The sequence below is a fragment of the Rhinichthys klamathensis genome, unplaced genomic scaffold, assembly GCF_029890125.1.
Source record: "Rhinichthys klamathensis goyatoka isolate OS25496 unplaced genomic scaffold, OSU_Roscu_1.1 h1tg001048l_1, whole genome shotgun sequence".
NCBI classification, from domain to species: Eukaryota; Metazoa; Chordata; class Actinopteri; order Cypriniformes; family Leuciscidae; genus Rhinichthys; species Rhinichthys klamathensis.
The window spans coordinates 55,479-68,367 of record NW_026607320.1 but is presented as its reverse complement, the minus strand read 5'-3'; the positions used below and the strand labels follow the sequence as shown (position 1 = coordinate 68,367).

Here is a 12,889-nt window from a genome sequence, read left to right as displayed (position 1 = left end):
GTCTTTGTGGCAAGCTGTCATTTTAGTTTTTATTAGTTTTAGTCACATTCATACTCTTTTTAGTCTAGTCTAGTTTTAGTCGACGAAAACTGATGACATTTTAGTCTAGTTTTAGTCGACGAAAGACAGTCTAGTTTTAGTCAATGAAAATTGTATTTTAGTCTCTTTTTAGTATTCTATTTAACCCAGTCAATATAGTAGCCTATACCTAGACAAAACCAAAATTTTCTTTTAGCCAAACCCATTTCAAACAATCTTATCTTCTGTTATCTTATTATATTATTGTTACCTTATAGACTCAAGAATACATCCATTCCAGACACGGAAAATGCTCTGATTTGAATTTACAACATATTTATTTTACCAACCAAACATGTTAGAAGTAGCCTACACACATGATGAAATGAAAGTTTTTTCTAATGTCATTTCTTCTTTTTCTCCCAAAGACGAATCCCTTTCTCTGTGTCAGACTTAACTTTGTTTGTTGTCGTTTATGCTAATGCCTGTTTCACACATACTCCGAATTTTTTTCCCGCACCCATGTAGAGCCTATGGTTAGAGCGCTCACACGCACGCGGATGCGGTCCGGCAATGCGCTCCAGGAGCGTGCGTGCATAACAGCAGAGCAGAGATCTACACAGTACCTCAACAACGCGACATAATGGATGTAGGCTAAAAATATTGATTTGAAATAAAAAATAGAGAATAAATGTTGTGATTCAGTGGTACAGCCTTAGATCAGTTGCGCACTGCAAACGGAGCACATGTGAAAGCACAATAGCTCGTGCTGCTCCTGCATACACACCGCAACACGCACCGCATAAGCACTACACACGGAGTATGTGTGAAACAGCCGTAACTCACGCAGCTGGATCTTCTAAATAATGCCGCGAGTGGGGCTTGAGGATGTGAAGTCGCCTGCGTCTGCACAGTGCGATCTGATGCAGCCCCTGAAGTGACACACGAAACAGAAATGCTGCATAATAATAATGCAAGTAAACGAGACGAAATAACGTTAAATAACATTTCGTCTCGTTTTGGTCAACGAAAATGAAGAGACATTTTAGCATAGTTTTTATTTTGTAAACCACATTTAGTCTCGTTTTTATTCGTCAACGATATTGCATTATACATTTAGTTATAGTCATCGTCACATGACCAGCATTTACGTTACGTCTCGTCTCGTTTTCGTCACGTGATAAAGGTTCGTTGACGACGATATTTAGTCATAATTTTCGTTGACGAAAGCAACACTAGTGTTGAGCTGTATCTATATGTCAACACATGTATACGTATAGATCTGTATCTATACGTGTTGAGCTGTCTCTATACGTGTTGAGCTGTATCTATACGTGTTGAGCTGTATCTATACGTGTTGAGCTGTATCTATACGTGTTGAGCTGTATCTCTATGTGTTGAGCTGTATCTATACGTGTTGAGCTGTATCTATACGTGTTGATCTGAACTGAAGTACCTGTTAGTTTGGAGCTTCAGCAGGGAGTTTGGTGACATCAGTATCTCCTCCGCTTGAACTTCTGGGTTCAACAGCTGCAGTTTCTCATAGACCTGAAATTCGATGTATGGTAGAGTCAGTCTTTGCTTTCTGTTTAGCAAATGAATGACAGAATGAGTTTCCGCCTACCTGAATCTGTATCTCATCATGGAGTTCAAGGGCATTGCCCTCCAGAAGTCCCGCCAGAGGAACAGTGGCCTTCACCACCACCCTCAGTCCAGTGCGGCCTTTACTCCTGCCAAACACACTCATGGCAAAGTTGTGCTCAGCGCTGAGCTGCACAGACGCCTGCAGGAGAGATCACACACACACACTGCTTACACTGAAGCACAACACCACCAGACACTGGAGTCAAGGGTCACCACAGAAATGTGTCCACGCAAACTAACAGACCTGCCACTTGGACCAGGTCATGTGTTTTGTTCTTCAAAGAGGCTGTTTTTATTGATGACTATGTTTTTAGCTTTTTTAGGTTGTGTGTTGTAATTGTTGGAGCTTGTATTGCAAGACAAATTTCCGTGTACACGGACAATAAAGTGCTATCTATCTATCCATCTATAAATAACTGTTGCAACAACCACATTTAAAAAAAATAATTTTCACATTTTTAATTTTATATTTGATAACACCTTATTTTAGTGTCATTGTTACATTGTTCATATGTTACATGTAGTTATTTACTATAGAGTAATAAATTGAGCGTCAGCGTCAGTTCTGGCAGGCCAAGTTGTCAAGATGCTGCTAACGCTAACGGCCGACTACACGGCCTCATCAGCGATTTGCTCAGCTGAGCTGCATCAGCGCATCTGCGGTTCATCTCCCCTCGCTGCGAATGACTACGCTCAAATCAGGGCGCCCTATTTAAGCAGATTCAGTTCGCTCCTAACTGCTCGCTCTCTGCAATATTGAAACAGGACTCGATGTATTCACTCTCCATTCATCTCTGAAGTTTTCACGAAGCTAAGCTAAGTTTCTTTTTAATGCTCATCGTTAAAAGTTATTAGGATATGGGCACCATGCTGTTGCTAATGCTATCCGTGTGCTTGGGCTTATCTAGTCGTTTTCATTTAAATGCTCTTGCAAGGCTCATTTGGTCATATTGGCAATGTGACTAATCTATTAATATTACTAATCTTTTGTCATTGGCAACTGCTCAAGTTGCACTATGCAGCGATATTAGCACTATGCAGCACAGATCAAGCAGCTTGCAGTGATAGATAGTTAGTAAATAACAATTCATGGTGCAAACTGAATTATTTCTGCTGTGGCACAGCTCTAAAAAGGCATAGTAACAGTCACTATTCAGTGAATCAATTAAAAGAAAGTCTCATCTGCTAAATCTTACTTGTCTTTCTTCTGCTAGTTACATTGCCCCTGGATGCGCTTACTGGCTGCTTAATTCATCCTTCATTTATTTTATCACAGGAGGTTGCTTTATGGTCTGTTTGGGGGAAATAGTTCAGCTCTCCTAATTCATGTGAGCATCCCCTAATGCTGCTGCTGTCCCCTGACTCTCTGCTAAATTCATGGTGCTCATGAATGATCAGGAGACTCATCTGAACTGAAACATATTGCCAACTAATTCGTATTTATGAATAAAGATTTCTAAGTATTTGAATAGTCTAATTCCATCTCTTGTCTATTCACAAGAGGTTGCCAGGTATGGTTTGTTTGGAGGCAATAGTTCTGCTCTCCCAGTACTAAACTGTGAGCGTTGCCTAATGCTGCTGCTGTCCTCTGACTCTCTGCTATTTCATGGTGCTCATGAAAGGTCAGAGGACTCCCTGAACAGAGCCATACCGCCAAATTTTAATTATCAACTTGAATTGCATTTTATTCAATACAATTTCCTAATCATTTATTGTCATGTGTGTTCTTGACTTAATGGACCTGACAGAACTATAAACTATGCATAATTACATGCAATTAACCCTCAACCAAACCCTAATCCTAACCCTATAGTAAGTACATGAAGTTACTTAATATTATTATTAAATGTATGATTACAGTGTAACAAAGACACCTTAAAATAAAGGGTTACACTTTATTTTAAGGTGTCATTGTTTCAGTGTAATTATATATTTAAGCACTGAGTAATATTAATATTTTTACTACATGTACTTACTATAGGGTTAGGTTAGGATTAGGATTTGTTTGAGGGTTAATTGCATGTAATTATGCATAATTTACTGTTATTACTATGGTAAGTACATGTAACATATGTAAAAAGGACATTGTAAAATAAAGTGTTAGCTTATATTTTTATATTTTAAATTGGTGTTCATTTATTTAAAAAAAAGGTCTAGATAAATTCATTTTTAAACTAGTGTTTTGCAGTAAGCACTTATGTATGATACATTGTATGTACATTGAAACAACAGTTGTTCATGTCTATTTTCTTTCCTTTCACTTTTTTAAATGTATTGAGAGCAAATGCAAACATATTGAGTGTTTTACTCAATAAAACATCATCATTTAAATAACATCGTCAATACTTAGAAAAATATTGAGATACCAGCTGTGACGAAGCTAAAATGAACACAGGAATAGTGAACACAAGCAGTGTGCATCAGAGAAGGGTTTTGTCCTGACCTCTGCATGGCGTGTGTGGACGTCCAGAACGTCTCTCTTCGTCACAGACCAGTGGAAGCTGAGGCCGGGAAGAGCGTTCCCGAAAGAGAAGGGCGTCTGACTGCTGCTCAGGCCCATCACATACACCGGCATCTACAGCAAGACACCAAAGCTGACACCAAACAAGACAACATACTCTGCAGTCTGCAGACAAAACATTGCGCAAACATGATGTGTGTTTACCAGCGTCCCCGTCTTCATCCTGGTGATGGGGGCTCGGATCCTTATGGCCTTCAGCTGCACCACCTCAATGTCCACTTGATCCTGTCAATAACGATATCTAAAGGGTTAGTTCATTCTGTCATCAAGCACTCACTCTCATGCCGTTCCTCTTCGAAACACAAATGAAGATATTTTTAAGGAAATCTGAGAGATTTCTGTCCCTCCTTTGAAAGTCTGTTCACCCAAAGCTCTGTTCATCATATAAAGCGATCGGGTCTCTTCAGAAGATTTGGATTAAACCGCTCATTTCTTTTGGATTTATTTTACAATCTCCGTTTTGAACCGTCAGAGTTTTGGGTGAACAGACTTACAATGGAGGGACAGAAGTTTCTCAGGTTACAATAAATCTTCATTGGTGTTTTGGAGCTGAAAGAAAGTCTTTTGGGAGTGGAACGACATGAGGGAGAACAACTGATAACAATTTTCATTTTTGGGTGAACTATCCCATTATGTCATTCCCCACACAGACCAATATGGTTTCAACCATCTGCACATGTGTCTGTAGAGAAGCATCACCTTTGACACCACCACTAGTTTGCCTGTTTCCGTGTCGACCGCCTGAACCACACCGGTCACGCTCATGTTGCCCACCGACAGGCCCTGGACGTGACCCAGGCTGTTGACTGAGGCGATGTGGTCACGGGAGAGAGAGAAGAGGATGTTGGACTGGGGCTGCGGGCCTCCCTCTGATGTGATCTATAAACGAACAGATGACATTCATCCTGACATCAGAAAACCGATCATAGACGTGCTGTAAGAGCCATTATGCTCCATTTAAATGTCTGTTGTAGTTCCACTGGGAAACACTGAGTGGAGTATGGGTTTAATTTGGTATATTTGGAGCAAGAGATGTCAGGTGTAATGAATGAGGGAAGCAAACAATTTGACCGTGTCAGGATCACGTAAGGACATGCTAACTGGTGATTGCGATGTGTTTGAGCCTTAGAACTGAGACAAATAAAGAAGATAAATGCAGTACTGGACTGGAAGTGCATTAGTTTGGAGCCACGCGTCAGATAGCCCTAAAAACACCATGTGTCGCTACACGTGCCATGTACATGACGGACAGACGTGTGCTGTTTGAGGAGGCACATGAAAACAAGTGTTAAAGAAACACCTCGAAGCGAATGGAAAAGCTGAAATGAGGAGATTGAAAGTGGTTGTGTATTTCTTTTACTCTGAAACGGGGATGTTCTGTGCATGTTCAACACTGATGCAGCGTTGGCGTCATGACGTGTCATGCACAGATGTAGCTCTATAACATTAATAGATTAAAACAATGGTTGGAGGACCACTGACAAACATAAATCATGTCATTGGCTTTCAGGTTGATAATGCGCTTGAGTACAGTGCTTCTGGCAGCACTGAAGAACATGATTTGTGTTATTCTTTTCGACCATCATCCAGTCATCCAGCACAAGACAGTCTCATTCACTAATTATTGTGTACACTGTTCATTTTAATAAGCACAAGAGAACTTCTAATGGAAGATGTCATGTGAGAACACATGCGTATTCACAATTTGTTCTTAATGACTGACTGCATGCTTGAGGTTAGTAATTTGCATTAAATATTTTTGTACATTTAGAATAAATTTTAGTACAATGGTTATGAATCATGAATAATGATTTGTTTGTGAAAACGTACACAAATTTCACACATGCACAGTTAGTGTGTAAGGCCCAATGGCGAGCACATGTATTATGAATGCACATCAAAAGATTCATTCAGATTTGGATCATAAATCTGTTTACATGAATGCAAAGATTCAGTTTCATCAACCAGAATGATTTAACTCTGAACTAAAAAAAGGTGCCCTACTTCTGGAGTGCAGCATTGGCTTGTGTTTTGTGTGTTCAACAGCTAATTTACACATCAGATCTGAGTGCATTAGACAAGAGGAAAGTAACTGAAACGTACTGGAATAAATACAAATAATTACGTACCTGCATCATTGCTCCAACTATCAGAGTGACTTTCCTGGGCAGCAGTCTGAAGGGGGGGAAGACCTACAGATCGGAAAAACACATTCAAGAAAGAAGTCTTCAGGAATTGTTATCACCATGAAGGATCTGAGGATCCAATTTGAGTTTTCAGAAGCAACCTGTGTGAGTGTGGCTTCAACAGGGCAATCTTTCAATTGTGTATTTTTTCCCATTTGCTTTAGCTAATATTTACAGTCAATCATTTATATTCAATTATTCAATAATTTTTACCATTTATCATCCATATCATTTAATCGTGTTATTTTTATATTACTTACTATTTGTAATTGAAATGTGATTTTGTGGGGAAAACATGGATATAGTTTGTCGTTTTTTATCCTAGTGAGTATCTCTGTCGATCTTGGTTCATTTGCTGTTGTAGGCTGTAAAGACTTTTATAAATAAATGGAATAATTTAGCGAAGTGATATAAAACTGTAATGCGGTCAACTAATATTATAATGCGACCTGCCTGGAACAACAATAGCTGTGCGTTTACTGGACAATAATTGCACACCTTAGAGCGTCAACCAATCAGAATCAAGCATTCATCAGCCCTGTAGTGTAACTATGAAAAAAGTTTGACGCAATCCTTTCAAAAAAGCTGTAAATGACAGCACAGAAGAAGCTTACTTCAATTTGTTGGGGTGCAGAGGTGATCTTCCTGCCGTTTTTGTCAATGACGAAAGCAGACACACTGGTTTGTCCGATCACCAGACCTTTGACCAGAAATGTGGCCGTATCTTCCTCTGATGAATCGGGCAGAGTTCTGACAAACAACAGAAGCGTATTAGCTTTCACAGACGCCAGCACATCGAGTAAAGATGAGCAATCGGTTACTCACTGCAGAGAGATGATGGACGACGCTGCCCTCAGCTTCAGGTTCATGACAGAGAAGTACTTGGACAGGAAAGGCTTCTTGTTGCCGTCCAAAACCCGAACGTATGCTTTGACTGACTTGCCGATCTCAACCTAAAATGATAGTGTAATCTGAATTTAACCTCTGATTTCAAAACCACTTCATAAAAGATCAAAGTGCACATGCATGAAATGAGGCTTTTATATTTTCAAAACGGATTTGTTAGTGGACTTCCTTAATCTATTTTAATACATTCAAGTTTTTTTTGAGTGGATGTCACCAACCTTGTCTACCACACGCACATAAACCTCCAGAATATCAGAGATGTGAACTGTAGCCGTGGCGGGGGAAGGAAAGGTCAAGCAAAGGTCATGAACCATCACCTGCAAGACCCCCGCCTGAGCTGGGACAACCTGAGTCACAATGGCATGAGATTAGATTAGAAACTACATTGGTAATAACTTGTTTCTTCTGTACACTGTAAAAAACTATTTACATTGTGCAGTCAGCTCACTAACAGAGTCTGTGAAATACTTTAATGTACCAGGTTCAACACAAGTTAAGCTTTAATGGGCATTTCACAGAAACCTTTAACTGATTCCTCAGTTTACAAAAGTAAAAAAAGTGTAACAGAAACACATTAATATTGTCTGTGTAAAGTTACATCTTCTGTTATGACCATGTAATGCCAAGTTTCACATCATACAAGCAAATACACTTTAGCATACTTTCAGTAGTACTTATTATAAAAATATACTTTTAAACTTAATTACAAACTCAACGTAATGCTTTTGGTATTAAATGTTGCAATTTAGTGCATTTAAAATATATTAACTTTAAATGTAATATCAAACAACAACACAATATAGTTAAAAATATAATAATGTACTTTACATGTGCTTTTTTCTAACTTTTTTCAACATCAAAATAAGTGTACTTCTTCAAAATACAACAAAAGATTAATAAAACAATGACTTATAATGTACTTTAAGGTAAAAGTTTTAATTTGACATTGCAAAGTGGACTAAAGCGTGTTAAGAAACAAACATGAAAGTGTACTCTCTTTAAGTGCACTTAAGCGGATGTTTTTATTTAATTAACTTTATAGTATCTGCAAGTAGTTTAAAAAAAATATCCTGTGAAGGTTTTAAAAGTTACACTACACTGAAGTGCATATTAATAACAATAAAACACACTTATTCTTCACAAGTGAAGGATACCAGAAAGTGATTGTTTACATAAAGAAAAATCCAATCATATAAACGAACCCCTCAGTCTCGCCTTAAAAACGTTACTGGTCAATCTTAACATCTGCAATGTTTGCTGTCTGCTATTTTATACACTCAAAAAAATGAAATGTTGGCTTTAATTTACTTTTTTATGTAAACAGATTCCACATAACTGGGTTACGTTAAACAAACATAATTTGTTCATGTAACTTCAACATCATGGAATTAAGTCATTTTAAGCGACCCAATAAAACTCTGTTTAATTACTAGTGTTAAATGAACACTGAAGCAGTGTTAAAGTTAATGAGATAATTAAGTAAATAATTTAGTGAGGATTGAGCATTATTGAAGACACCTGATGTTTACAAGCAGAATCACTGAAGGAGAAAACCAGAATTTCTGGTCACCATTATGGTGATCAGTGTTTGTTTTAGTTGGTCTCCTGACCCTTAAATCGTTAACTTTAGATTTAGTTTGGCTGCTGTATCTGAGTTATGACAGCCAGAAAAACAAATAGAAAAGGTGATCTGATGGTGTTGGTTGTGTTTTAACATAATCATTTGACCTGTACTCATATAGAACCCAATTTCTGAGTTAAGTTTACCTTATGAATTATAGCAGCACTATCATTGTAGAGCATACCATTTTTAGCCTTTTCAATGAAATCCAAATGATCAAATCAATAAAAAAAAACTTTTGTTTAAAAAACAAACAAAAAAAACAATTGTATGCAGGCACACACAGACATCAAGAATTAACGTATGAATCTCAGCAATGGTGACAAACAGATCACCTAAGCTCATTATTTATTCATGCAGCAATGCATGATGGGAGCCATGAATGAGTTTTGATTTGTGGCACCCAGAATGAACTGCAACATGCTTTATAAGTGTCACCATTGTTGAGATTCACAGGCTGATTCTTGATGTCTGTGTGTGCCTACATAAACTGTTTTATTTTAGTAGTTCCTCTTTGATTACTTTTTATTGATTTGATCAATTGGTTTTTATTGAGAAGGCTAAAAATGGTATGCTCTACAACGACAGTGCTGCTATAATCCATAAGGTAAACTTAACTCAGAAATTGGGTTCTATATGAGTTCAGTGATTCAGGTCAAATGATTGTGATATAATGATTATGTTAAAACACAACCAACACCATCAGATCACCTTTTCTATTTGATCATCTGGCTGTTATAACTCATGCACAACAGCCAAACATAATCTAAAGTTAATAATGTGAGGGTCAAGAGCCCAACTAGAACACTGATCACCATAATGGTGACCTATAATTCCTGTTTTCTCCTTTAGTGATTCTGCTTGTTAACATCAGGTGTCTTCAATAATGCTCAATCATTACTAAATTATTTACTTAATTATCTTATTAACTTTAACACTGCTTCAGTGTTCATTTAACACTCTGCTCAGAGTTTAATTGGGTCGCTTAAAATGACTTTGATTCCATGATGTTGAAGTTACATGAACAAATTATGTTTGTTTAACGTAACCCAGTTATGTGGAACCAGTTGACATAAAAAAGTCAATTAAAGCCAACATATCAGAACCTGTTGACATAAAAAAGTTAATTAAAACCAATTTATTTTTTTAGTGTACACTTCCACAGTTTTAACTGCGGTTTTCACAAAACTCACAAGCTGACATCTAATCTGAAACGTTCTCATACCAGGCTTGGATCAGTTTGATCTGTTTTAACTGAAAGCAACTACTATCTTTACAATTACTATCTTAAAATATATCACTGCCGTTGTTTTGTCTCAAGATGAACACCAGTAATGTTTTTATCCAAGTTCAATTAGAGCATTTAAGTAGCTTTTATAAATGTGTCCAAGGCCTAATCCTGGCTTAATCTAATCCCCGTCTGTGAAACCAGGCCTGAGTCTGCTGAAGCCTTTGCTGTCGTCTAGAGCAGAGATGCTCAGTATAAGCTCTCCGGGTTAATACACAGTCAATAACACTTATAAGAATACACTTGTTTAATGGGAATAGAACAGTTACAGGTCAATGATAACTTAAACCCATGGGATAAAATATTAATTCCTCTTTTTCTTAGGGTGATTTGTAATATAGTGCATCAATACTGAATTGAGTTCTCTTTTGAGTCTTCTCGCGCTTGGAAGAACAAATATAAAATTATGACACAAACACACAAATGTACAAATTTAAAACACAAAATTATGTCAAAATATCCTTGTAAACACAGCAAGTTAAGTCTTAAGTGAATGTGAACTGTGTAACAGTATATAGGATCCTGCTATTGCTAATTTGCTTATTGGTTCTTAATGTATTACTGACTGTATACTTTAACAATGTTTGAAATTTATATTAGTTAGTTACTTAGTTGTTCTTTAGGCTGCTGATTTTGGTCATGGTATTCAGCTGCAACAGAATGTTTAGCAAAAAGACAATATATATGTTTGATATCTAAATGTTTGAATTCAAACGATACCCAACCCTAATACAAAATGCCACCAATACCCCCTGATAGAGCTCATCTCCTACTGAAGCTGGACCAGTCCTTTAACATGTTACCTGAGCAATTCCCTGGGACTCCTGAAACGTGACCTCTGCGATCCCCCCGACGCTTGCGTTGATGTAGAAATAACCGGAGCCCTGCTGAAGAGTCAGATCCGCCTGCAGAGAAGTGTGTGTCAGGCACACTGGACAAGCTCTTTCAGGCACAGCAGAGCGTGTGTGTGTGTGTGTGTGTGTGTGTGTGAGAGAGAGATCTTACCGCCACATCGGGATGGTTGTATATGGTGATGGTGTCAGGGGTCACCCTCACGTCCTCTACTAACAGAAGGTCAAGCGTGGCTGAGACGGGGCTCAGAGGGTCAAACTAACACACACATGTAAACAAAACACACATGAATCAGAGATCCAATTTACACTGAAGTTCAAAACGATCCAATATGTATGAGTAAAAGGCAGTCGTCCACAGATATGGATTTTTTTGCTGGCTGATGCCAATTAAAGCATCTCAAAAACACCACATAGACATATAAACAACATTAAAAGCTTGATTTTAACACAGGGGGATTTTAACAATAGTACATAACATAGCTTTACAATTATATTTAGATTTATTTTACTTAATATTTACTACATAATATTTATTTGAAAATGTATCAATCTAAGATGTTTGATTTTGGATTTATACTTTAGATAGCAACTACTTGATTCTGTAATCTTGTTATGGCATTTTTAAAAATAAAGAAACGCGTGTCCAGTGCCGGCCGGCCTCTGCTGTGCACATCTGATCCACACAGGTTCAACCATTCACTCGGACAGAGAACATCGACTGTAAACGGGTTACAGAGAGCTCTTCAGCTGGATTTACCAAAGTTGGGGAGGTTTGTGGAATGACATGTTTAACAGGTGTTTAAAGACTTCTTTAAATTATATAAATGCTGATTTCCGGAATGGCAACGGTATATATAAAAAAGTTTGCTTATCGATTAATAGACAAATCTGTGAAACAAAGATGGGAAACTAATGAAGACAGAATTGGTGTCTTGGTTCTCAATACGGTCAAAATAAAAGTCCAGCTCACAACATTTAATCGCCCAAACAGAAAAACTTGCCAATGCCACAAATTTGCTGATATATCATCTTGTACCAGTAAGAGGTCTTTTCCTTATCGTTATCTTAGCAACATGTTAGGAGAATCAGGATAGGAATAGAATTAACACTATATGTGTGACTATTGCTGCCAAGAAGAGCCTTTGAAATGAACCTGAAGGTTCATCTTCGTTAGCAAGCGTCTGCCAGTCGCTGTAAACTGCTGGCTAGGCGTTAGCACAGAGCTAGCGTGTGCCGTTTCAGCTTCCTGTGCGGTTAGCTCTGTTGTGGCAACGGTAACTGTGTTGGGTGATGTGTGGTTAGAGTTGGTCACTTCCTGCTGAGGTAACGAGGCGGCTCATGATCTCCAGAAGTGGAGGATCAGGCCCTCTCTGATGCTGATCGCTCAGCCTAAACCAGAGATCCACCGAACCCACGTCCTCTGCCGCCACATGGCTCCGACAGCCCTCGTTTCAGGGTCGGCTCTAGCGCACGAATGGACTCTCGTTGCTGGCTATATCCATCAGAAGTGAACGAGATGACGTTGCGAAATGACACTGACGTATTACTGTGCACCAGAGACCTGGAGCAGAAACAACATCGCGGTCACATACTTTTAGGCTTAAAAAAACCTAATACCTAAAACCCCTTATACACCTCTGTGCCAGCTTCGCAATTTAACCCATGTAATATTAATACAATAAATATTAATTTGGTTAGCAATAGTTATCCTAATTAAAAAAAAAAACCTTGCCAATAAGAATAAACACATTAATAAGCACAGTTGATATTTTTCTCTTGAACTCTGCTGTCCAAGCAGCTTTGTGAACTAATACAAGAGATGAGGATGGGCGCTCACTGCCCTGAACCTGA

The 12,889-nt window shown here is 38.2% G+C and overlaps 1 protein-coding gene across 2 annotated transcripts in view; it reads right to left on the bottom strand.

The window, feature by feature from the left end:
* The window catches only part of nup210 (nucleoporin 210), a 51,194-nt gene that overhangs the window by 19,973 nt on the left and 18,332 nt on the right, over positions 1–12,889 (bottom strand). For both annotated transcript variants that reach the window (XR_008806453.1, XM_056244690.1), the window contains exons 19-29: positions 11,190–11,294; positions 10,988–11,089; positions 7,494–7,622; positions 7,195–7,322; positions 6,984–7,119; positions 6,313–6,375; positions 4,883–5,062; positions 4,328–4,408; positions 4,106–4,237; positions 1,643–1,801; positions 1,475–1,566 (exon numbers count right to left, since the gene is read on the bottom strand). Coding sequence is in view for 1 of the 2 variants with exons in the window: in XM_056244690.1 (XP_056100665.1) it covers positions 1,475–1,566; positions 1,643–1,801; positions 4,106–4,237; positions 4,328–4,408; positions 4,883–5,062; positions 6,313–6,375; positions 6,984–7,119; positions 7,195–7,322; positions 7,494–7,622; positions 10,988–11,089; positions 11,190–11,294 (1,307 nt within the window). In the remaining variant the exon portion in view is untranslated. The remainder of the gene's footprint in view (positions 1–1,474; positions 1,567–1,642; positions 1,802–4,105; positions 4,238–4,327; positions 4,409–4,882; positions 5,063–6,312; positions 6,376–6,983; positions 7,120–7,194; positions 7,323–7,493; positions 7,623–10,987; positions 11,090–11,189; positions 11,295–12,889) is intronic.